The sequence below is a fragment of the Elephas maximus genome, chromosome 1 (genome assembly GCF_024166365.1).
Source record: "Elephas maximus indicus isolate mEleMax1 chromosome 1, mEleMax1 primary haplotype, whole genome shotgun sequence".
NCBI lineage: Eukaryota > Metazoa > Chordata > Mammalia > Proboscidea > Elephantidae > Elephas > Elephas maximus.
In genome coordinates this window covers 147,593,006-147,619,215 of record NC_064819.1, presented here as the reverse complement: position 1 = coordinate 147,619,215, position 26,210 = coordinate 147,593,006, and the positions used below count along the sequence as shown (strand labels likewise).

At 38.3% G+C, this 26,210-nt stretch overlaps 1 protein-coding gene across 5 annotated transcripts in view; it reads right to left on the bottom strand.

The window, feature by feature from the left end:
* LOC126083152 (cytochrome b5 reductase 4) overlaps positions 1–26,210 on the bottom strand; it is a 107,349-nt gene that overhangs the window by 69,255 nt on the left and 11,884 nt on the right. For all 5 annotated transcript variants that reach the window (XR_007518729.1, XR_007518728.1, XM_049896554.1 and 2 more), the window contains exons 3-4: positions 8,322–8,422; positions 4,315–4,396 (exon numbers count right to left, since the gene is read on the bottom strand). Coding sequence is in view for 3 of the 5 variants with exons in the window: in XM_049896554.1 (XP_049752511.1) it covers positions 4,315–4,396; positions 8,322–8,422 (183 nt within the window). In the remaining 2 variants the exon portion in view is untranslated. The remainder of the gene's footprint in view (positions 1–4,314; positions 4,397–8,321; positions 8,423–26,210) is intronic.

The following is a 26,210-nucleotide window of genomic DNA, read 5'->3' as shown; positions in this document are numbered from 1 at the left end:
TTTTATAGTGAAACACAGACTGATTCACAACCCCAATCACATGCCCCGTCAAAAAAATTAATAAACTAAGACGACTCTTTTTCACAGGAACATAACCATCTTTCATGGAAAAATACATCAGTACATGCTGGTTTATACCCGAAAATGATAGGGCTACACGTTAAAAACCCACTGCTATTGAATATTCCGACTCATAGCAACTCTATATACAACAGAACAAAACACTGCCCAGTCCTGTGCCATCCTCACAATCGTTGTTATGCTTATGCCCACTGTTGTGGCCATTATGTCAATCCATCTCGTTGAGGGTCTTCCTCTTTCTCGCTGACCCTCTACTTTACCAAGCATGATGTTCTTCTCCAGGGACTGATCCCTTCCGAGAATGTGTCCAAGGAAGCTGAGATGTAGCCTCACTGTCCTCGTTTCTAAGGAGCATTCTGGTTGTACTTTAAATGTAATTAGCCTCAGTATTTTAGGAGTGGAAGGGGAATGGGGTCCACAGTAGCAACCACTTCTACTACCTCTAGCATTTATTGCTTCTTATGTGCTAGTGGTTAGTACACATTACTTTATTTAACCCTCTTAACATTTAAACCCTGTTGCTGTCAAGTCGATTCCAAGTCATAGTGACCCTATGGGGCAAGGCAGAATTGTCCCATACAGTTTGTAAAGAGCACGTGGTGGATTTGCACTGCCAATCTTTTATTTAGCAGCCATAGCACTCAGGCACTATGCCACCAGGGTTTCCCTCTTGAAATCAGAATGTTTTATTATTAAACCCCACTTTACTAATAAGGAAAAACACCAACATCTGTTCACTGATGCCTAAGCACACAACAACTTACGAGTGTCAGAGAAGACATCTGAACCAAGGTCTGTCTTGTGTTCTTTCTACAAAGTCATGCTGCCTTGGTAATCGACATCAGAGCTTCGCCTGACAGCGTTCAAAAGGAAACTTAATTTACAAATGCACAGAACCTCAGAGTCACTTCATTCCAAAGAGGAAATGTGTTTGTATTCCTAAACCAGGTGGTGAGAAGGAGATACTGGTATACCGGTCAGGGTTTAGTTCTTTAGGATTAGAGTTTAGTCTGCAATTCTTAGTTTTCTTCAACTCTTCTGATTTTGACTCCATGGGTTTTTTTGCTAATCTTAAGTACCTTTATTTCATCCTTGTCTGAATGATTTTAGGTTGTCAGTTATTTTCTCTTAGCACTTTCAAGAGATTATTCCACCATTTTCTGGCTTCTATTACTTTTCTAGTAAATTAACTCTAACAGCTAGTAAATTTAAACTAGCAAATTAGCTGACAGCTAGTAAATTCACTGTTAATTTACTAACCATTGCTTTGTTAGTAAATCTGTTTCCCTCTGGCTATTTCTGGGTCTACTCATTGTCTTTGGTGAGCTGCAGTTTCTTCTTACTCACCTTGTTTGGGATTTGCAAAACTTTCTAATTTGAGGATTTGTAACTTATCAGTTCTGGAACTCTCAGGCCGTCACACCTTCAGATACTGCCTCTTCCCCATTCTCATGACTACCTCCTCTAGAAACCTGTTAGATCTTCTTATTCTGTCTTCCATGTCTCTTGTGTATTTATCGCAGTGAAATTCATGTAACAGAAAATTAATCTTGCATATTTTTCTATCTTTTTTGTCTAATGAAATGGGGCACTTAAATATAGATACTAGGAACAAAACGTGCCCCGTTTTGTTAATTTCTGCTGTTCTGCCTTCCAGTTCGCTGAACTCTTCTACCATATATACTCCATTTGACTTTCTGGGCTATAAATTTTTATTTCATCAATTCTATTTTTCATATACAGAAATTCTATTTGGTTCTTTTTCAATTCTGCATGATTGTTTTTAACAGTCTCTTGTTTTTTTTACTCATGTTATCAATTCATTCTCATTTCTCTAAACATAAACACTGTAATCATAATTATTTTTATTCTGTATATGAATAATAAAATCCTAAGGATCCAATTCTGCTGTTATTTGTTTCTGCTGATTTTTTTCCTCATGTGTTCTCTAATTTTTTATTGTGTGCTCATAAACGTTTGATCTACACTTGTGAGAATTTTGAGGATTTTAGGTTGAAAGTATGTTCCCCATTAAATTTTGTATATGCACCTGCCAGGCAGCCTGGGAAACTAATAATGAGAGACAATTTTATTTCTCGGCTCGGGGTTTCTGAGGCCACATTAAAAAAAATTTTTTTTTTTTTTTGTGTATGTTAATCCCAATTCTTACGTGGGTAGAAGCAAATGTTCTCAGAGGAAACTTTCCTGTCCTCTCCCCCACCATCTCATAAAGAAGGCCAAGGCAGACAAGATACCCTAATATCTACCCCTGTTCTTGACAGATTTTTTTTTTTTTTCAAGTCTTCCCATTTTGATGACTATATAGCCTTTCAAGAGTCCAAGGCATAGGCAGGGGTGTCACTTTCAGCTCTCTGCTTTATCTTTTATAACCTGCGTGAACACCAAAGTCCCCATGTGGCTCTAAATTCCTAGTAGCCATATAAGTGCTTGGGGAAATGAGGGCTTCGGAACTAGTTTATCACTCTGGATTGCTGCTTCCACCTATCTTTTTTTTTTTAATCTGGGGATTTCCTTGTGAAGTAAACTGCTCATTTAAAATGATGTTTGTTGTATTTGATCAAGCATCGTCTGGATTTACCTGTTTTTCATTTCGAGAGAAGGAAAGAGGGAAAACAGGAAACTCCGTTTACTAATTTCACATCTCCTATTTTTTTATGGTATAGAAACACTAAGAAGCCTGACATATTTTTTAAGTCATCCTTAACGTTATTAGAAAAGAACACATGACCTTTAGTACCAGATTATGTAAATAAATAATATTCAGGATGAAGTAAAATTAGTCCTCTTGAAATTTGTTGTTGCTGTTAGGTGCCATTGAGTCAGTTCCGACTCATAGCAACCCCATTTACAACAGAAGGAAACACTGCCTGGTCCTGCGCCATTCTCACAATCATTGTTATGCTTGAGCCCATTGCTGCAGACACTGTGTCAATCCATCTTGTTGATTTAGTTAGGGCCATATCTCTGCTGGCACTGAACAGATGAATTTAGGAGCCAATTAAGAGGTGAAAGGGATTGACTTATGAAAGTAAGCTGGTTTGAAAGAATTTCCAAACACAGAAGTTCAAATTCGTTTGCTTTTGGTATACACACATTGTTTGTTTTGTAGCAAAGGGAGGGAAGGAAAAGAAATAATATTTATTGAGCATCAATTATATTCATTGTGCAGGGAACTGCATGCATGTTAATTCTTAGCCTTATGAGTCATTATACAGATTAGGAAATTGACGCTTAGAAATGGAGACTGGCTGGCCCAAAGTTTGCACAGCCGTTAACTTGTGGAGCCAAGTTAACCTGTGCTATTTCCATACTGCTAATTTAATTCCCTGGGAGTAAAAACTGAATTACAAAACCTGCTGAACTAAGTAGTAGAATCTGGATGGACAAGCCGATTTATTCCTAATGTGACTTCAAGGGTTAGGGACCACTCAAAAGAGGCAATTCTCATTCCTTCCATAGTAAAGGGTTAAGCAAAATATTCCTGCTACTCCTATTCTATGCCTAAAATTTTCAAAGGGTGCACTCAGAAAGAAGCTTAGGAAAAATAAAGGGGTGACCTCCAGTACCACTCAAGCTGTAGGGCCCCAGCTTAGAAGGTAAGGGGAAGAAACAAGTTGCAGTTTAAAAGTAGTCTAAAATAACAACAGAGGTTATTTATGGTGAGGGTACAAAGAGTGGGAGGGTGCCAGGCAAAGGTGAGATAGGTTGGGAGGATGCATTACACCATATAATTCTTTTATTTTTGAATCATGTGAACATGCAAAAAATTAAATTCTAAAAAACTAGTCTAAAAATCAACACTAACCAAGTGCAAATCTTTTTATACAACTTTAAAATTTAGATCAAAAGAATAAGTAATGAAAAACCAAAAGAGTAAAGTTCTTTCTCTTCCAAAATCTTTTTATACAACTTCAAAATTTAGATCAAAAAAGTAACGAAAAACTAAGAAAGTAAAGTTCTTTCCCTTCCAAAATGAATTTTCCCCTCACACCATGAATTTTCTCTACAAAATAGGTCAAATTTTTAAGGTAAAATCACTATTTATTTGATTCTAAAGTAGGACTGAAATAAAGCCTTTAGTGGTACTAGGCTAGGGGACCAGTGAAAATGAGAAACATACAGCAACGTATTTATTTGTTGAAATCCAAATAAAAAACGTGCACGTATGTCACACATCAAGGCCAATTTCAAGGCTGGTTTAGCACCACTTACCTTTAGAAACAGTAGGTTTAACTGCCATTCTGCCAACCAGGCATACTTTCAGCATGGATTCATAATTGACCCAAGGATGAATCTGGTATGAGAGATAAATGACAGAAAAGCAAAATGTATCTAACTCCATAGGACATTCTAATTTTAAGTAAAACTAAACATTCTTAAACTGCTCTGGAAACCAGTTGCCATCAAAGAGATTCCGACTCCCAGTGATCCCATGTGTGTCAGAGTAGAACTGTACTCCACAGAGTTTTCAAACAGTTGAATTTAAGGAAACAGACTGGCGGGCTTTTCTTCCAAGCCACCTCTGGGTAGACTCAAACCTCCAACCTTTTGATTAGCAGCAGAGCATTTTAACCATCTGCACCACCCAGATTCAATTAGACAACAAGGAAGTGATAGAAAGGCAGTACAGACAAAGATTATTTATAACGGTGTTCTTTAAGTGTCATTTGTGGAACTCTGGGGGTGTCCCTGACACCCTTTCAGGTGTCCATGGGGTCTAAAATAGTTTCATAATAATACTAAGGTTTGCCTTTTTTATTGTGTTGTTATTTGTGCTAATGTTACAAAAGCACTGGTGGGTGAAACGGCTGGTGTCTGGGCACAAATTAAGGCAGTGGCACACCCACTGACTAGTAGTCACTGTATTCTTCACAAACATGGTCCATAGGGGTTAAAAAAAAAAAGAAGCCAGTTTCCCTTAAGAATATCCTTCATGAAGCAATAAAAATTATTAATTTTTTTAAAATCTCAACTCCTATCTTTTTTAATATGGTGTGAGACAAAGTGGGAAATTCTCAAAAATACAATGGTTCCCTGAGGAAAAACGCATAAACAATTGTTTGCTTTGCGAATTGAGCTGGGAGTGTTTTTCATCAAAGGCCATTTTTACATGAAAGTACAAGTGATAAGTTATAGGTATTCAGACTTGGGTATCTGACAGACATAGTCTTGAAAACTCACAGTCAACCTGTCACTTCAAGGAAGACAACTGACAGTGCTTGTTGCTATATACTACCGGTGGGAATTAAACAATCTTTCTAGAAGGTGCTTTTTCAATATGCATTAAAACCTTTAAAATACACAGCTCTTTCACTCAGTAATTTAGGGATGTATCTGAGAAAATATCACATACACATGAAGATGTAGATACCAGGATACTTATTAAAAAAAAATCTGTTGCCTTCGAGTCAATTCCAAATCATAGCAGCCCCATAGGGCAGAGTAGAACTGCCCCATAGGGTTTCCAAGGCGTGGCTGGTGGATATGAACTGCTGACCTTTTGGTTAGCAGCCAAGCTCTTAACCACTGTACCACCAGGGCATCATATTACTGTTTATATTAGCAAAATACTGGAAACAACCCAAATGTTCAAGAGTAAAAGACCAGGAAAGGAAAATCATAATGTATTATTCAATGGGATACAATAATGAAAAAAATCAGATCAAAATAACATTATGTGGTATCAGAATCTTCATGGTATGTTCCTGAGTAAATAACTAAACATGAAAATAGTAAATATGTAAAAAATGTATATGTACATATAACAGGCACTCATTTACTAATATAAATTGATATTTCACTTACCACATATTTATACAGTATCCACTAACGTGTAAAGCACTATCTTAGGGGGTGATAGGATTGGGCAGAATTTAAACAGATAAATGAAGGAGTAAGATATTTGCAGAGGCAAAGATATGGAATTTGCCAACCATGAGACTGGTGAAAAATGGCAGGCACTTCAGTTTGCTCAAAGCAAGAGGATATATGTTGAAAATATTTACCCTGATACAGTCTTTTTAGAGCCTCAAAAGTCAGGCTAAAGGGTTTAAATTTATTCCACTGTCAATGGTGAGGCACTGAGAGTTACAGAGCAAGGTGCTAAGATGAATGTACTTCAAGAAAACTAATCTAGCTGCCATACATTCTGTACATTGGTACTGAAGGTAAAGCTATCAAGACAGATACAAAAATACTGGGGCTAGAGAAGATGATGATGATAACTTGAAGTAAGGCAGTGGGAAGGCAGAAAAAGGGTCTATTGTTTAAAGAACGGCACTGGGTGGGTTTAAAGAAATAATCCACAGAACTCAGCCCACAATTGGACATTGGGGCACCAATGAGAGAAAGCAAGTATTACTCAGTGATTTCAATTCCCCATTGCCAGAAACAGGGAATGGGGGAGGGTACAGGGAGAAGGCAAGAGGATTGATTGGTGTTATTTGAGGGCCCAGGTAGCTGAAGTGCCAACAGGTTATCAAATTGTCCATCAGGTGTTTGGAAATACAAGACTGGAGGACAGGAATGAGGTCTAAACAGGAAACACAAACATGACAATAAAAAGATTACTTAACATTCATTGCACAAGGCAAATGCTAGGCAACAATAAATCCTCGAATACTTAAGAATGCAAGAAGCTTCTGTGCAGTTTCTAGAATATAAAGTTGTTTACTTCTGCGGTGAAAGTCAAATAATTTAAACATCACTGACCTTATTAAAGGCAAGGGGGATGCAGAAGTCTGTCAACTAAAATATTGCTTGAATTGCCAAAGAGCTTAACAATATAACAGTTTTTGTGATTTCCCAAAACAGCAAAACAAAAACTTTCTTAAATAAGGTTCATATAATCTCATAACACTGAGGAATATAAATAAGACTGGATTTTACTGGAAATTCTTGTGCAATAGTACATTTAGCATCAAGAGGTTACAGGGCAGATATAAAAGAAAAGTACCATAAACTAGTTCTCAGGCAAACTCTGAAATTTTTCTATTTGCCTTGAATTACTGGATAGTAACAAATATCAAATGACAATAGAAACCTGTCTTAAAACAGCAGAAAGAATCTCCCAAGGAGGATGCTATTAAGACCAATGGGCAAACACAGGTGTTTTCCAATCCAGGAAGAATATTAACACATTGAATTTTGCCATGTAAGTGAAGAAAATTAAATATAATACAGGTTACATTTCTGGCAGCCTGGTCAAAAATAGATCCTAAAATGCATGACAAGGTAGGAAGAACAGAAATCAAATTATATTTGGTCAGGAGACAACTATAAAGATAACCCAATCTGATTCAACTATCTCAAATGATGAAAGCCTATTATTATAATATGGTTAACCATATGTGAGACAAAGGCAAATTTCTATTCTTCTAAACAATACTGTCTCAAAACAATAGTTTAACAAATTGATAATAATTAGTATATTCTGTATGACCTCTCAATAAGCTACTGCTTGATTTTAGTAAAAATTAGAAAAGATGTTACTAACATATCTTTTGAGATATCCATGCAGAATCTCTGCTATCGCTCTCAGAAAAAAACATTTTTCTCTTCAGTAATCAGTTTCATCTAACTTTCTACATGGTATATGCTCAGTGCAGTGAGGTGGGCTGAATATATAATAATCTCCAAATGAAAAAAGACCAAGAGTGAAGAAGCTAAGTGACTTGTTTAAAGTGACCCAGTAACTTAGTTACAGATCCTAAAGTTCTTTCCTCTAGTCTTCACTGTCTTCCTTAAGTCGATCATCACCATTATTAACATCAGTGAAAACCAAGTAAACACTTGACAGCAGACCCAAAGACCCACTGCCGTCAAGTCGATTCCGACTCATAGCGACCCTATAGGACAGAGTAGAACTGCCCCATAGGGTTTCCAACGAGTGCCTGGTGGATTCGAACTGCTGACCGTTTGGTTAGCAGCCACAGCTCTTAACCACTATGCCATGAGGGCTTCCAACAGCAGAGGAGACAGCAAATACTTAAGAGCAGACTCCTAGACACAGGGTTGAAACCTTCTCTAAATTTTTGATGAAATAATTCAAAGGCAAGTTAAAGGAACACCTGCTACTTGTGAGCATCTTTCTACAATTCAAAATTCTAGTAACATATCTGAAATTTACGCAACTATTTTCTTTCTTTCTATAAATGTCACATTGCTAAATCTGAGAGTATTTTCCCGTTACAATACTTTCATTACTTTCAGCATCTTACCTGATTAAAAAGGTCAGTACCATCTGATCCTGCTGCACTCATTAATGTATCTTCTCCGCCAGGATGATACTCCATATATGGACTGACATTATAAACATACCCTATACCAAAGCAAGAAGAAGCAATATCCTAAATCAACTTCTTAAAAACTGTAAAAATTATATAAATTCCAAAAAACTTTCCAAATACAATCTATTTAACAATCATTATTTTGAAGAATCAAGAACTGTAAAGCTGCATTGATAAAGAACAATGATGAATCTGTGAAACATTTCATAACATGGAGGAACCTGGAAGGCATTATGCTGAGTGAAATTCGTCAGATGCGCAAGGACAAATATTGTATAAGACCACTATTATAAGATCTTGAGAAATAGTTTAAACTGAGAAGAACACATTCTTTTGTGGTAACGAGAGGGGGGAAGGTGGGAGAGGGTTATTTACTGATTAGATAGTAGATAAGAACTACTTTAGGTGAACCCACTCCCACTGAAGGGAAGGACAATACTCAATACAGGGAAGGTCAGCTCAACTGGACTGCACCAAAAGCAAGGAAGTTTCCTGGATAAACTGAATGCTTCAAAGGTCAGCGGAGCAAGGGTGGGGGTTTGGGGACTATGGCTTCAGGGGACATCTAAGTCAGTTGGCAAAATAGATTCTATTAAGAAAACATTCTGCATCCCACTTTGAAGTGTGGCATCTGGGGTCTTAAATGCTAACAAGTGGCCATCTAAGATGCATCAATTGGTCTCAACCCATCTGGATCAAAGGAGAAGGAAGAACACCAAGGTCGCAAGATAATTATGAGCCCAAGAGACAGAAAGGGCCACATGAACTAGAGACTTACATCACCCTGAGACCAGAAGAACTAGATGGTGTCTGGCCACAACCGATGACTGTCCTGACAGGGAGCACAACAGAGAACCCCTGAGGGAGCAGGAGAGCAGTGGGATGCAGACCCCAAATTCTCATAAAAAGACCAGACTTAATGGTCTGACTGAGACTAGAAGGATCCCGGCGGTCATAATCCCCAAACCTTCTGTTGGACCAGGAGAGGAACCATTCCCAAAGACAACTCATCAGACATGGAATAGACTGGACAATGGGTTGGAGAGAGTTGCTGATGAGGAGTGAGCTACTTGTATCAGGTGGACACTTGAGGCTGTGTTGGCAACTCCTGTCTGGAGGAGAGATGGGAGGGTAGAGAGGGTTGGAAACTGGCAAAACGGTCACGAAAGGAGAGACTGGAAGGAGGGAGCGGGCTGACTCATTAGGGAGAGAGTAAATGGGAGTATGTAGTAAGGTGTATATAAGGTTATATGTGAGAGACTGACTTGATTTGTAAACTTTCACTTAATGCACAGTAAAAATTATTTAGAAAAAAAAAAAAAGAACTGTAAAGGTTCTGAGATTTTACACGTGCAAGCTAAGAAGTTAACCTGCCACAGTTTCACCATTGCAGGCAGAAGACATGAGACTGCTAGGTGTAAGACAAGGAAGAGTATATTGCTTAAAGCAATAGAAGTAGCTAGAACATCAGCATTTGCATCAGTTCCTTGAGCCCCAATTCCCACAGAGCTATGTGAAGAAAGCCTAATAAAACCTGTACTTATGGGCTGCACTAAAGGAGAGGAAGCCTGAGCTTAGGAAACCCAAATACTTTATAACGGGCAGTAAGCAAACCTGTCCTTTGTCAGGAGGGAGAAACTATCATCCAAGGTTGTTCATTATACAAACATCCTTGAAAAGATAGTCCAGAACAAAGGCAGTAGTTGCTTCTGCTTGCAAAATGTGAAGAAATGTGAAAGACCCACAGAAAATTGCCTCCCAACACAAAAAAATGAAACACTATGTATATAATTTTTAAAGTATACACACACAGCACTCAGCAATAAATTTCCACTAAAGCATACTTTACTGTTCTAGCAAGAGAATCTGATTTAAAAAAAAAAAAAAAAAAAATTGAGTTCACATCTATCTGTCTGACCATCTCAGCAAAGGCTCAGCAAATGGTGACTAGACCACTTAGGACTGCTTTGTGAAGAAAACCCAGTTATTCTCTGCAGTTACCCAAGGAACAAAGCTTATTATTTAGATCTTAATAAAATTTTTGCCTACCAAAATATTTTTATTTCATCTGTCCATAATTTTAAGTATACTTAATTTTTATCTTTTAAAAACAAGGAATAGGAAATGCCAAATACAGCAGAATATCTCAATAGATAGCATTCCCAAAGAAGTGAGTTGCTTTTTAATCTTTTACTTGAAAACTAGACAGTAGACAAATCTAGCCCTAAAGACAGCTCATGCATACAGTGAGACTTCTTATACCCAGGGCTCTCCCTTTTTTATATAACAACTTCCATGAATTTAGATAACTTAAAATTTTCATTCTGTTTCATAACCTCAGAGGGCAAGAAGATGTTGAATATCATACCATGAAGGGTGCTGTAATTTCTCCACCAGTTTCGTTTTAGATAATAACCAAGCAGTCTAAATTTCAGTATAAAGTCTCTTAAAAAAAAAAAAAAAAGTCTCTTAAAGACAGGTACAAATTGAAGTTCACAGAATTTCTCTTATACCAGTACTACAAACAAGTCTGAAAGCACATAACCCCGCCCCCCCCAAAATTAAAAACCTGATTGAATCCGCTCCTTTTGCCTGCCCCACCAAATTTAGAAGGAATTTTAATGCTCCAAAATTCACAGATCACAAATGTCAGAGGTACTGATTAGGATCAGAATTATTCCCAACAGGCTTTTTAAAACAGAGGATAGCTTCCAAACAAATCTTAACTAGAGTTCTAGAGTTTCTTAAGAACAGAAAATCTACAACATCCGACCATGCAACCTTCTGATAGAATTTCATATGTTCACAAAATAGGCTGAAAGATAGACAGCTTGAATAGTTATCCCTGATCAAAAAAAATGAAGCCTGGAACATAACACCTGTGCTCTTTGCTGTCCCTTAGTTTTTCAGATTGGACATCATCCTCTCAATAGTCTTACCCTCCTTTACAATAAGACTAGAATCGCTCTGTGTCACGGATTGAACTATGTTCCCCCAAAATCTGTATATCAATTGGGCTGGGCCATGATTCCCAGTATTGTGTGATTTTCCTGTATGTTGTAAATCCTGCCTCTATAATGTTAATGAGGGAGGATGCCTGTCAGTTGCGTTAGTGAGGCAGGACTCAACCTACAGGATTAGATTGTGTTTTGAGGCAATCTCTTGAGATATAAAAGATAGAAGCAAGCACAGAGACAGGGGACCTCATATCACCAAGAAAGCAGCACCACGAGCAAAGCGCGACCTTTGATAAAGGACACGGGGTCCCTGCGCCTGAGAAGCTCCTCAACGAGGGGAAGACTGGGAAGACTGTGAAGACAAGGACCTTCCTCCAGAGTCAAAAGAAAGAGAAAGCCTTCCCCTGGAGCTGACACCCTGAATTTGGACTTGTAACCTACTAGACTGTGAGAAAATAAATTTCTCTTTGTTAAAGCCATCCACTTGTAGCATTTCTGTTATGACAGCACTAGATGACTAAGATACTCCGTGAAGCTGAAGAACTTTTCCACCCTCACTACACTCACTAAAAGTAATTAAGACTGTTAGATAGCTTCCCTGTCCAAGATATGCCAGATCCAATCACACTTGGTGGTGTTAGTAATTTTCAAGTTACAGAATTTAAACCCAACCCCAAAAGGCATCTGATGCATTTCCTCTGATGTTCACTCTTTCTTTCCTCTTTCTCTCCCTCCTATTACCTTCCATCTTTCTCTTCCAAAAGCACTTCCTAAAATTTGGACCCTTGAACGCAGCAGAAGAAAAATGAAAAGATGCTGACTTTATACTTTTCTTTTGTGCTTTATTATATGCTATTTGTACTACACATGGCTTTTAGAAAGCTAATCGCTCATGCGCAAAGTTCTGGCCTCCTGTGAGTTCTTACCACTGGAATTTTAGAAACTAAATTTGCAACCTTCCAAATTTTGCAGTGACACAATTTTATCAACTTCTTCCTATATCTCCAATCGCTCAGGTATGGCAGATTTGAGCATCTGATTGTCCATTAAGTAGAAATAAATAATATTTATGAACAGACCTAATCACAATTTGATGGTAGTCTATTAATAAATTCTATAAAACCTAAATGCTAATAACATTAAGAAGAAAAATGGGAAGGAGTAGATTCATGAGACACCAATTCTGAACCTGAATGGTGTAAAAACTGGGCTGTGAGCAAGGTTCTCTTACAGCTTTTAGATCAATTACATGCATGACCATCAGTGGCAGAGTGGGATTCAGGCTGGGGATATATATACACACACACACACACACTGAAACCTGTGAGAGCAGAAACTCGATGAGACTGTGCTGTGTTTTTGGGTCTTGCAAGTTTTCTGCCTTTGACAGGATAATCTTACTTTTCCATTGCTTGTTTTAGCGGAAAACATTTGAGTTTTCCTTCTCTGACAGGTTCCAGCTTTAGCAGGTTTCACTATACATAAGTTTTACTATAAACTCACTGCCATCGAGTCAATTCTGACTCATAGCAACCCTACAGGAGACAGCAGAACTACCCCATAGGGTTTCCAAGGCTAGAATCTTTACAGCAGCAGACTGCCACTTCATTCTACCACGGAGCCACTGGTCGGTTCAAACCACCGACATTTTGGTTAGCAGCTGAGTGCCTAACCAATGTGCCACCAGAGCTCCATATAAATATATACATATATATACACACACACACACATGCGCACACACACACGTATATCTTTTTATGTTAATTTATTTTTGTTTTGTTTTTTAAACTCTAACTTGGAGTAGACACAAGATTGAATACTGTTAGATAAAGCAACTTATTAAAACTAAAACACAGCATTTGTATGAGGAAGATCTACTCCAATACCTAAAGAAATAATTATTAAATGCCCTAGCAATATTTAGGGATACACTTTACAGCTAAGTCATTCCAGCAGGGCTGCAGCACAACTGAAAGCACACATTCAGAGCAACAGCTACACAGCGTTTCTTTACAAAATGTACTGGTCGTATTTGTTCTAATACTTTTCACATTAAATCGTCTTTTTTGTATTATATGTCTAGAACTCTGGGTTCTCAAATGAGTTCTTCGAAGAAAAATTACCTATTTTAAAATTACCACTTAGAATTTTTTACTGTCAGAAATTTATACTGTCAATTCAGTCACAGAAGGATAAAACCTTAAGAATGGGAGAACTCAAAAAGCAATTTAAATTTAGCGTGGCTTTTTTTTTCTCAACCAGCGCAGGATTCACCTTCCCAGTGTCGATGGAGAGAATGCCATCCAGCAACTGCTTCAACATTTCAGTGTCCAGGAGCTTACCACTGTTTTAAAAGCTTAGTTCAAGGATCAATTCCTTTTTTGTATCTGAAAACTAAAGTTCCCATTTTACACATAACGAGTTCTTTCCATCTTGGCAAACACCACCTATAGTTTTTCGTGTATAATTTTTAAATTCATTTCTTTATAATTTAAACCCCCAATTGTTGCTGATACTTAAAATTAAATATTTACCTTTAACTTTGTATAAGAGTATGAAATTAAAAAAAAAAAAATCAAAATATGTAGAAGAAAATGTACTAGCTGCCTAAGCTAGCTAAACAGTGTTATTGTGATGGAGCATTAAATGTTGTTCCTGAACTTCCAAGATGCCAAAGCCAAAAGAGACACTAATAACAGCTGTCTTATAATCTGATTTTTTTTTTTTTTAATTTTTTTGTTAGTTCTTTAAAAAGGAGAAACTTTCCCCTGATATTGTGAAGAAGCATGAGTCCTTGTATAGGGGGCACTGATCACATAATAGATAGGATAATTTACCAATATGCAGAAACATTCTTCATTTGCATGTTCCTATTTTCCCCACAGCATATGTGGGAAGGGCATAATAGTAAAACACAAAACAATGATGCACTTGCTATGAGAAAGCTAACAAGGACCTTACACGTGATTTTCTGATATTCTAACTTATAAAAAGATGAACTCAAACTACCAAGATAAATAAATTAATAGTGTGACCCTTAGAACAGTGTTTCTTAAAACGCAGATTCTGTTTCAATAGGTCTGGAATGGGACCCAAGATTCTTCATTTCTAAGAAGCTCCTACTTGATGCCAGTGTGGATCACACTCTCAACTAGCAAGGCAGGAGAACAGGTATATAGTCTGGATCTTAATCATCCCTGCTGGGCCCCCAAATGACTTAGAAGCTTAAACCTTGTGTTTGTGATATTTCCCATGTCACCTTATTTCCATAAAACAACATTAACAAGCGGTCAACTACCAGGACAATCTTTAGGTTTTTAATAGTAGCTGGCTAGCCACAGGTTTGAAGTTACTGGCTCTGACTGAAGACTTGAAATTTCACATCTGTAATGATAATGTACACATCATATCAAATGTAATTTTCACGGTACAGAGATATAAAACTTGCAATAATATTTTGTTTTTACTCAGGGATCAAAAACATTAAATAAATCCCTAAATTACGCTGAAAAGTTGTTGCACGATGGGAAAAATGAAATCCAGGATTTACTGAAAACTATTATGCTATGTAATTGGTTTCTTCATAAATGTAATATCATTAAATCCTAACAATCCTGGGAAACAGTTATTATCAATCCTATTCTTATATATAGGGAAATGGAAGCTCAAGAGTGTCTGTTCAAAGAGCATATACATTGTTGTGGTAAAAGTGAAATTCAAACTCATTCACATGAATGAATACTAACCCACCATAAAACTTAGAAGACTATTTATTGTCAAGGGAAAATACTCATGGTAATTTTTTAAGGGAAAATAAGGGAAAGATGGGAGGTATTTTCACATTAAACATATTACCAGTGGGCAGAAATGGGTGGGAGATGCCCTAATCTACCCCACCCTCTCCTCCGGCTGGCAACCAGGGCAGGGAGAAAAACCAGGAGTGGTACAAATGCTGCGATTGCTCTGAATTCTTACAAAGAGCACCAGGAAACAGAGTGCCCCACATTTTCCTAGCTTGAGGCTCCTGTTTCTAAGGTTTCCATACACACAGGGATGTCAATGTCAGTAGAAATCAGACAAAACATAGTTAAGTTACTATCTTAGTTATCTAGTGTTGCTACAATGGAAATACCACAAATGGATGCTTTAACAAACAAGTTTATTATCTCACAGTTTAGGAGGCTAGAAGTCTGAATTCAGGGTTCCAGCTTCAGGGGAAGGCTTTCTCTCTCTGTTGGCTCTGGGGGAAGGTCCCTGTCATCAATCTTCCCCAGGTCTGAGAGCTTCTCAGCACAGCAGCCCCGGGTCCAAAGGACACACTTGCTCCCAGATAGCTCTTCTTTCTTGGTGGTATGAAGTCCCTTTCCTCTCTGCTAGCTTCTCTCTTTTATATCTCAAAAGAGACTGACTCAATATATAACCTAATCTTGTAGGTTGAGTTCTGCCTCATTAACATAACTGCCTCTAATCCTGCCTCATTAACATCATAGAGGCAGGATTTACAACACATAGAAGAATCACATCAGATGACAAAATGGTGATCAATCACAAATACTGGGAATCATAGCCCAGTCAAGTCATCACACATTTTAGAGGGACACATTTCAATCTATTACCTAAAATTCACTTTGACTGAAGTCAACAGGCCCCCATGCCTCTTGTCAGTTTGTCATACTATGAGGGCTTGTGTGTTGCTGTGATGCTGGAAACTATGCCATCAGTATTCAAATACCAACAGGGTCACCCATGGTGGACAAGCTTCAGCTGAGATTCCAGACTAAGATGGACTATGAAGAAGGACCTGGTGGTCTACTTCTGAAAAGAATTAGCCAGTGAAAACCTTAAGAACAGCAGCAGAAGAATGTCTGATACAGTGCCTGAAGATGAGCCCCTAAGATTGGAAGGCTCCCAAAATACGGCTCGGGAAGAGCTGCCTCGTCAAAGTAGAGTCCGGGACCCTCATTTGCTGATGTGGCATGACTCAAAATGAGAAAAAACAGCTGCAAACATTCATTAATTATCAGAACCTGGAATGTACAAAGTATGAATCTAGGAAAATTGGAAATCGTCAAAAATAAACTGGAATACATAAACATCGATATCCTAGGCATTAGTGAGCTGAAAGGGACTGGTATTGGCCATTTTGAATTGGACAGATCATATGGTCTACTATGCTGGAAATGATAACTTGAAGAGGAATGGTGTTGCATTCATCATCAAAAAGAACATTTCAAGATCTATCGTAAAGTACAATGCTGTCAGTGGTAGGATAATATCCACACGCCCACAAGCAAGACCAGTTAATACGACTAAAAAATAAAACGACTATTATTCAAATTTATGCACCAACCACTAAGGCCACAGCTGAAGAAACTGAAACTTTTTACCAACATCTGCAGTCTGAAATTGATCAAACATGCAATCAGGATGCACTGATAATTACTGGCGATTGGAATTCGAAAGTTGGAAACAAAGAAGAAGGATCAGTAGTTGGAAAATATGGCCTTGGTGATAGAAATGACGCTGGAGATTGAATGATTGAATTTTGCAAGACCAATGACTTCTTCATTGCAAATACATTTTTTCACCAACATAAATGGCGACTATACACAGGGACCTCACCAGATGGAATACACAGGAATCAAATCAGTTACATCTATGGAAAGACACGATGGAAAAGCTCAATACTATATCAGAACAAGGCCAGGTGCCAACTGCGGATCAGACCATCAATTACTCATGTGCAAGTTCAAGGTGAAACTGAAGAAATCAGAACAAGTCCACGAGTCAAAGTACGACCTTGAGTATATCCCACCTGTATTTAGAGACCATCTCAAGAACAGATTTGACGCACTGAACACTAATGACTGAAGACCAGACAAGTTGTGGAATGACATCAAAGACACCATACATGAAGAAAGTAAGAAGTCATTAAAAAGACAGGAGAGAAAGAAAAGACCTAGAATGGATGTCACTCTGAAACTTGCTCTTGAATGTCCAGTAGCTAAAGCAGAAGGAAGAAATGATGAAGTAAAACAGCTGAAGAAAAGATTTCAAAGGCCAGCTCGATGATGACATGCACAAAGACCTGAAGATAGAAAACCAAAGGGAAGAACACTCCCAGCATTTCTCAAGCTGAAAGAACTGAAGAAAAAATTCAAGCCTTGAGTTGCAATATTGAAGGATTCTATGGGGAAAATACTAAACGATGCAAGAAGCATCAAAAGAAGATGGAAGGAATATACAGTCACCATACCAAAAAGACGTGGTCAACATTCAACCATTTCAGGAAGTAACATATGATCAGGAACCCAGGGGACTGAAGGAAGAAGTCCAAGCCGCACCAAAGGCACTGGTGAAAAACAAGGCTCTGGGAATTGACAGAACACCAACTGAGATGTTTCAACAAACAGATGCAGCGCTGGAAGTGCTCGCTCATCTATGCCAAGAAATTTGGAAGACACCTTACCTGGCCAACCAACTAGAAGAGATCTATATTTATGCCTATTCCTGAGAAAGGTGATCAACCAAATGCGGAAATTATTGAACAATATCATTAACGTTACATGCAAGTAAAATTTTGCTGACGATCATTCAAAAGCGGCTGCTTTTATCAACAGGGAACTGCCAGATATTCAAGCTAGATTTAGAAGAGGATGTGGAACCAGGGATGTCATTGCTGATGTCAGATGGATCCTGGCTGAAAGCAGAGAATACCAGAAAGATGTTTACTTGTGTTTTATTGACTATGCAAAAGCATTCGACTCTGTGGATCATAACAAATTATGGATAATATTGCAGAGAATGGGAATTCCAGAACACTTAATTGTGCTCATGAGGAATCCATACGTGGATCAAGAGGCAGTCGTTCGAACAGAACAAGGGGATACTGCATGGTTTAAATTCAGGAAAGGTGTGTGTCAGGGTTGTATCCTTTCACCATCCCTATTCAATCTATATAGTGAGCAAATAATCTGAGAAGCTGGACTATATGAAGAAAAATGGGACATCAGGATTGGAGGAGGACTCATTAACAACCTGCGTTATGCAGATGACAGACCCTGGTTGCTGAAATTGGAGAGGACTTGAAGTACTTATTGACAAAGATCAAAGACCACAGCCTTCAGTATGGATTACTTCTCAACATAAAGAAAATGAAAATCCTCACAACTGGACCAATACGCAGCATCATGATAAAAGGAGAAAAGGTTGTGGTCAAGAATTTCATTGCACTTGGATCCACAATCAACACCCATGAAGAAGCAGTCAAGAAATCAAAAGATGCATTGCACTGGGCAAATCGACTGCAAAAGACCTCTTTAAAGTGTTGAAAAACAAAGACGCCACCTGAGGACTAAGGTGCGCCTGATCCAAGCCATGATGTTTTCAAACACCTCATATGTATGCAAAATCTGGACAATGAAAAAGGAAGACTGAAGAATTGATGCCTTTGAATTGTGGTATTAGCAAAGAATATTGAATACACCATGGACTGCCAAACGAATGAACAGATCTGTCTTGGAAGAGGTACAACCAGGATGCTCTTTAGAAGCAAGGATGGTGAGACCACGTCTCACATACTTTGGACATGTTACCAGGATGGATCAGCCCCTGGAGAAAGACATCATGCTCGGTAAAGTAGAGGGTTAGGGAAAAAGAGGAAGACCCTCAATAAGATGGACTGACACAGTGGCTACAAACAATGGGCTCAAGCATAGCAACAATTGTGATGATGGCACAGGACTGAGCAGCGTTTCGTTCTGTTGTGCATAGGGTCGGTAGGAGGTGGAGCCAACACAATGGCACCTAACAACAACAAAGTCAGCAGGAGAAGCAACTCCTCCTATCAGATTCTTGTCACTAATGACATTAAAAGAGTATAAACCATTTCAGTACAGTCACTGTGAAAAATAGTTTGGCAGTTCCATAAAAAGTTGAACGTAAGATTACCACGTTGTGGTTGTTGTTAGGTACCATAGAGTCTGTTCTGACTCAGAGCAACCCTATGTACAACAGAAGGAAACAATGCTCGGTCCTACACCAAGGATTATCCTGTGACCAGCAATTCCAGTCTAAGGCATACACCTAACAGACCTGAAAGCAGCTATGCAAACAGACACATGTACATCAGTGTTCATCACCATACTTTTCACAACAGCCAAAAGGTAGAAATAACCAAAATGCCTACCAACAGATGAATGGATAACCGAAATGTGATATATACATACAGTGGAATATTACTCAGCCATAAAGAGAAATGAAGTCCTGATACATGCTACGACATGGATGAACCTAGAAAACGTTAGGCTGGGTGAAATAAGTTAGTCACAAAAGAAAAAATACTGTATGATGTCACTCATATGAAACAAGCAAATATATAAAAACCAAAAATTAGTTGGTACCAGGAATGAGAGGGAGGGAGAAAGAGTAAGATTTTGCTTAAAAATATGTTAACGGTGGTGGAATATTTTGAAAAAGGATTAGTGAGAGTGGTTGTACAGCTCGAACAATGTAATCCATGTTACTGCAGAAACCTGTAGCATATTTAGTTTCACAACTATCGCATAGTCAATTTTAGAACACTTTCATCATTCCAAAAAGAAACCTCGCACCCATTAGCAGCCACCTTCCAGTCCCATTCCCTAGCCCCAGCCCTAGACAACTAACCCTACTTTCCACCTCTATTGTGGTTGTTGTTGTGCACCATGGAGTAGATTCCGACTCACAGTGACACTATAGGGCAGAGTAGAACTGTCCCATAGGGTCTCCCAGGCTGTAATCTTTAGGGGCGCAGACAGGCCTTTCCTGCCACGGAATCACTGAAAGGTTCAACCTGTCATTTAGCAGCCAAGTGCTTAACCACTGTATCACCTTATACGATCACCTTATAGATTAACAGATTTTATAAATTTATAGATTTTATAAAATCACCTTATAGATTTGCCAATTCTAGACATTTCGTATAAATGGAATCACACACTATGTGACCTTTTGTGTTTGGATTTATACCACATTTTGTTTACCCATTCCTTCATTAATGGACATTTGAGTTTTTACCACCTTTTGGTTGTTATAAATAATGTTTCTGTGAACACAAATGTACAGGTTTTTGTGCGGACATATTTTCATTTCTCTTGGGTACACAGTGAGGGGTGAAATTGCTGAGTCATATGGTATCCTATGTTTAACCTTTTCCAGAACTGCTCATTCTTACCAGCAGCGTATGAGGGTTATTTAATACACAGCGGTTTATTCTTTTTTAATTAATTTAAAACTGTTTTTTTTAATCTCTTAATTTAAATTTCTAAAAGGTAAATATCAACATAGATATAAACAAAAGATCTCTCGGGTCCTCAATAAATTTTAAGAGTAAAGGGATTCTGAGACAGCTGCTGTCCAAGTAAAAGAGGTAATTTTGTAATTGGATTAAAAAATATTTTTTGTCTTAAAATTCAAACATAGATTTAACTCCAAAGCCCCATTCTATATTCATTCAACAAAAATTAATGCCTGTCACGTATGTATCAGACAATATGTCACAATATCACAATATTCCTACTTATTTCAACTATTTACCACTGTTTATTTTGTAGGCTCTATTTAAATAAACGAAGGGAAAAAGTATGTTCACACAGTATAATCATGGTGTATTTAACTGCATTACAAAGGTCTGTATAAGTACTGTAGCTACTCTGCCATCTTGTGTTGAGTAGAGAAACTGCACATTATTTTCATTATTTTATGTCTGCTGATTCTAACCAAAAGGTTGGCAGTTCGAATCCACCAGGTGCTCCTTGGAAATTCTATGGGACAGTTCTATGCTACCCTATAGGGTCACTATGAGTTGGAATTGACTCGACAGCAGTGGGTTTTTTTGCTTCTTATCTAGTTCTTCTATTAATTGCTGAGAGAGGATGTTAAAATACCCAACTGTGATTGTAGATTTTTATTTCATTCTTCAATTTTATTAATGTTTGCTTCATGTATTTTGAACCTTTGTTATCAGGCATATGCAATCTTCGCACTAAACTGACCTGTTTATATTTACTGGAAGTTAAAGAAAGAAAGAACTGAGGATATAAAAGAATGTAACATAAGCAATAGGCTCAAGGTTACAGAGGTAGCTAGTGAGGGCTGACAAGAGCACAAAGGGACTAGCTTTAGAACAGAAATATCTTAGAAAGAAAGATGCCTTTGAAAGGAATGTCTTTCTGATGCAAGAAAAACAGAAGAAAGAGTACTACAGAACCTACAGAGGCTAAATACCTAAATTAAAGAGATAATAAGGGAATATTGTAAACAATTTTATGCTAATATATTCAACAACTCAGACAAAATAAATTCACTGAAAACACAACTGGTAAAAATTGACACAAGAAGAACAGAAAATTTAAATAGCACTATATGCTTTTTAAAAATTAAATTTCTAATCAAAAAGTTCCCCACAAAGAACAATAATGAATCTGCTAAACATCTCACAACAATCTGGAGGGTGTTATGCTGAGTGAAATAAGTCAATCACAAAAGGACAAATACCATATGAGATCACTATTATAAAAACCCATGAAAAGGTGTGCACACAGAAAGAAACAATCTTTGATGGTTGCAATGAAGGGGAGGGAAAAACACTAAATAGACAACAGACAAGTGGTCACTCTGGTGAAGGGTAATACAGTACATAATACTGGGGAAGTCAGTACAACTTGACCAAGGGAAAGTCATGGAGGCTTCACAGACACATCCAAACTCCCTGAGGGATCGAGTGATTGGGCTGAGGGCAGGGGACCACGGTTTTGGGGGACATCTAGCTCAACCGGCATAACATAGTTTATAAAGAAAATGTTCTACATCCTACTTTGGTGAGTAGTGTCTGGGGTCTTCAAAGCTTGTGAGCAGCCATCTAAGATACTCCACTGGTCCCACCCCATCTGGAGCAAGGGAGAATGAAGAAAACCAAAGACACAAAGGGAAGATTAGTCCAAATGACTAAGGGACCACAACCACCACAGCCTCCACCAAACTGAGTCCAGCACAGCTAGATGGGGCCCAGCTACCACCACCACTGACTGCTCTGACAGGGATCACAATAGAGGGTCCTAGACAGAGCTGGAAAAAAGTGTACAACAAAATTCTAACTTGCAAAAAAAAGACCAGACTTACTGGTCTGACAGAGACTGCAGAAATCCTCAGAGTATGGCCCCCAGACACCGTTTTAGCTCAGTAATTAAGTCCTTCCTAAGGTTCACCCTTTGGCCAAAGATTAGAAAGGCCCATAAAACAAAATGAGACTAAATGAGCACACCAGCCCAGGGACAAGAACGAGAAGGGAGGAGGGGACAGAAAAGCTGGTAATAGGGAACCCAAAGCTGAAAAGGGGAGTGTTGACATGTTGTTGGGCTGGCAACCAATGTCACAAAACAATATGTGTACTAACTGTTTAATGAGAAGCTAGTTTATTCTCTAAATCTTCATCTAAAGTACAATTTAAAAAAAGAAAAAGAAAAAAAAAAGACCAGACTTACTGGTCTGACAGAGACTGGAGAAACCCTGAGAAGTTACTCTTCAGATTTATCCTTCAGCCAAAGATTAGACAGGCCCATAGAACAATAATATACGTAGCTCAATCATGTAATGAGACTAAATGGGCACACTAGCCCAGGGCAAGGACAAGAAGGAAAGGAGGGGACAGGAATGCTGGACAAATGGAAATGGGGAGCCTAAGGCCGAGAAGGGGAGAGTGTTGACACATGGTGAGGTTGGCAACAAATGTCACAAAACAATATGTGTATTAATTGTTTCATGAGAAACTATTTGTTCAGTAAACCTTCATCTAAAGCACAACTGAAAAAAAAAAAAAAAATTCCCGACAAAGAAAATACATGACTTTACAGATAAATTCCAGCAAACATCTGAGGTGGGGGTAGGGATACAGTTTTACACAAGGTCTTCCAGAAAAAAGGAGGGAATACTCCCCGTGGTGGTTTTTTTTAATATGTCAACTTGGCGAGGCTACAAAGGCTACAGTTCCCAGTTATTTAATCAAACACTAATGGAGGTGCTGCTGTTGCAAAGCAAATGTAAAGTGTCTATTCAGCTGACTGTAAGTAAGGAAGATTATCTTGAGTGAGCCTGACTTAACCAGTATTCACCAAGGAGCGCCTGGTGGATACAAACTGCCAACCTTTTGGTTTGCAGCTGTAGCACTTAACCAATACGTCACTAGGGTTTCCAACAAAAGCATGAATTAATGTTAAATTCAGTAATATTTCTGACAAAGCACTACTTTCCCATTCTCTCGAATTTCCAGACAACTAATTCTTCCTGTATTATAATAATTACCTACTTTACAGAAAATGGTGGGAATAAAATAAACAAATTAGGGACTCCATATACCTGCCCTAGAAATCATTCCAGGCCAACACCCACGTTTTACTGTGGAGAGAGACCTGAGGTTCAGAGAGGGCCTGCTGCCAGCCAAGTGCTCTTTCCATGTCATCATTGTTAGGAACACGAGCAAGCTCAGCATACTTGAAGATGAAGCAAAACTGCTGCTACATACTCAAAAAAGAAAGTAGTACCCAAAATATTATTATAAAAACCACATTAAATTGTACATTTTCTAAGGTTTCTTAAAGAATTCATTTTCCTGCCTCAACCTTATCAGTTGTATTAAAAGCTGATCTAAAAACAGAGCAGTTGTTAGAAAATGAAGAAATTAATATTTAACAAAAGAAAAAAAAAAAAGATACCATGCTTCAGTACAGCTTTGATTAAAACTTGGTTCCTAACAGATCTCTGATATTCAAAGCTAAAGTTAGCACACGTTCCTCCTTTAAGGAGCTATCGGAGGTATTTTAAATTAGGACCACTATGAAGAAAAGGAAACTCTGGTGGCGTAGTGGTTAAGAGCTATGGCTGCTAACCAAAAGGTTAGCAGTTTGAATCCACCAGGCACTCCTTGGAAACCCTATAGTGCAGTTCCACTCTGTCCTATAGGGTCGCTAATAAGTCAGAATTGACTCAACAGCAACGGGTTTGGTTTGGTTTTGGTTTATGAAGAAAAAGACAATTACATTTGGTCATGTGCTTTCTTTAATTTCCATCTGGGGACATGTCAGAAATTGCCAGTACTCTGTTCATCTTACACTCATCCTACTTTCTGCTGTCTGTCAATATCCTGGTTCAGCTCCTATTACCACCTGTACATACTACTGTAATGAGTCAAATGCTTTCCTTGTCTCGTTTCAATACACTCCGCACCTACCACCAAATTTATTTTTCCAAGGTATGCTCTGCTCACGCTGTGCCTACATTCAAATCTCTCCAGTAGATCACACACACACACAACACACACAAGATCACAATGCCACTTAAATTAAGAACATACTTCTCTCAGTCTGGCTTTCAAGGTCCTCCACAATCTGGCCTAGCCTGCCTTTCCAGTCTTCTTTCTTATAACTCTGCAACAGATAAACTAAGTCCCAGAACATACCTCAAGCTTTTCTATGTCTGCACCTTTGTTTCAGCCTTTTCCTCTACTTGGATACACTCCCTAATCATTTCCTGTTGACAGTCTGTCCAGTGCTTCAAGGCTGATCTCCACCACAAAAAAAAAAAAAAAACCAAAACCAAACCCGTTGCCGTCGAGTCTATTCCAACTCATAGCAACCCTCTAAGACAGAGTAGAACTGCCCCACAGGGAGTGGCTGGTAGATTCAAATTGCAGACCTTTTGGTTGGCTGCCAAGCTCTTAATCACTGCACCACCAGGAATCCCTGATTTTCCTAGTCCCCATGTCTGATATCACTTTCTTTGTAACCCTCCTATGGCACAAAGTCTGCATTCAGCCTTGTCTTGTCTACCAAATTCTTCATTCAGCCTTGTCTTGTCTACCAAATTCTTCATTCAGCCTTGTCTTGTCTACCAAATTCTTCACTCAGCCTTGTCTTGTCTACCAAATTCTTCACTCAGCCTTGTCTTGTCTACCAAATTCTTCACTCAGCCTTGTCTTGTCTACCAAATTCTTCACTCAGCCTTGTCTTGTCTACCAAATTCTTCACTCAGCCTTGTCTTGTCTACCAAATTCTTCACTCAGCCTTGTCTTGTCTACCAAATTCTTCACTCAGCCTTGTCTTGTCTACCAAATTCTTCACTCAGCCTTGTCTTGTCTACCAAATTCTTCACTCAGCCTTGTCTTGTCTACCAAATTCTTCACTCAGCCTTGTCTTGTCTACCAAATTCTTCATTCAGCCTTGTCTTGTCTACCAAATTCTTCACTCAGCCTTGTCTTGTCTACCAAATTCTTCACTCAGCCTTGTCTTGTCTACCAAATTCTTCACTCAGCCTTGTCTTGTCTACCAAATTCTTCACTCAGCCTTGTCTTATCTACCAAATTCTTCATTCAGCCTTGTCTTGTCTACCAAATTCTTCATTCAGCCTTGTCTTGTCTACCAAATTCTTCATTCAGCCTTGTCTTGTCTACCAAATTCTTCATTCAGCCTTGTCTTGTCTACCAAATTCTTCATTCAGCCTTGTCTTGTCTACCAAATTCTTCATTCAGCCTTGTCTTGTCTACCAAATTCTTCATTCAGCCTTGTCTTGTCTACCAAATTCTTCATTCAGCCTTGTCTTGTCTACCAAATTCTTCATTCAGCCTTGTCTTGTCTACCAAATTCTTCATTCAGCCTTGTCTTGTCTACCAAATTCTTCATTCAGCCTTGTCTTGTCTACCAAATTCTTCATTCAGCCTTGTCTAACCTATTAGAGTGGAAGCTCAAAGGGCAGGGGCTAAATTGAATGAGTGCTTCTTGACAAAATCAAAAATCCAAATTCTGTCAAAAAAAAAACCTTACTTTTGCAAAGC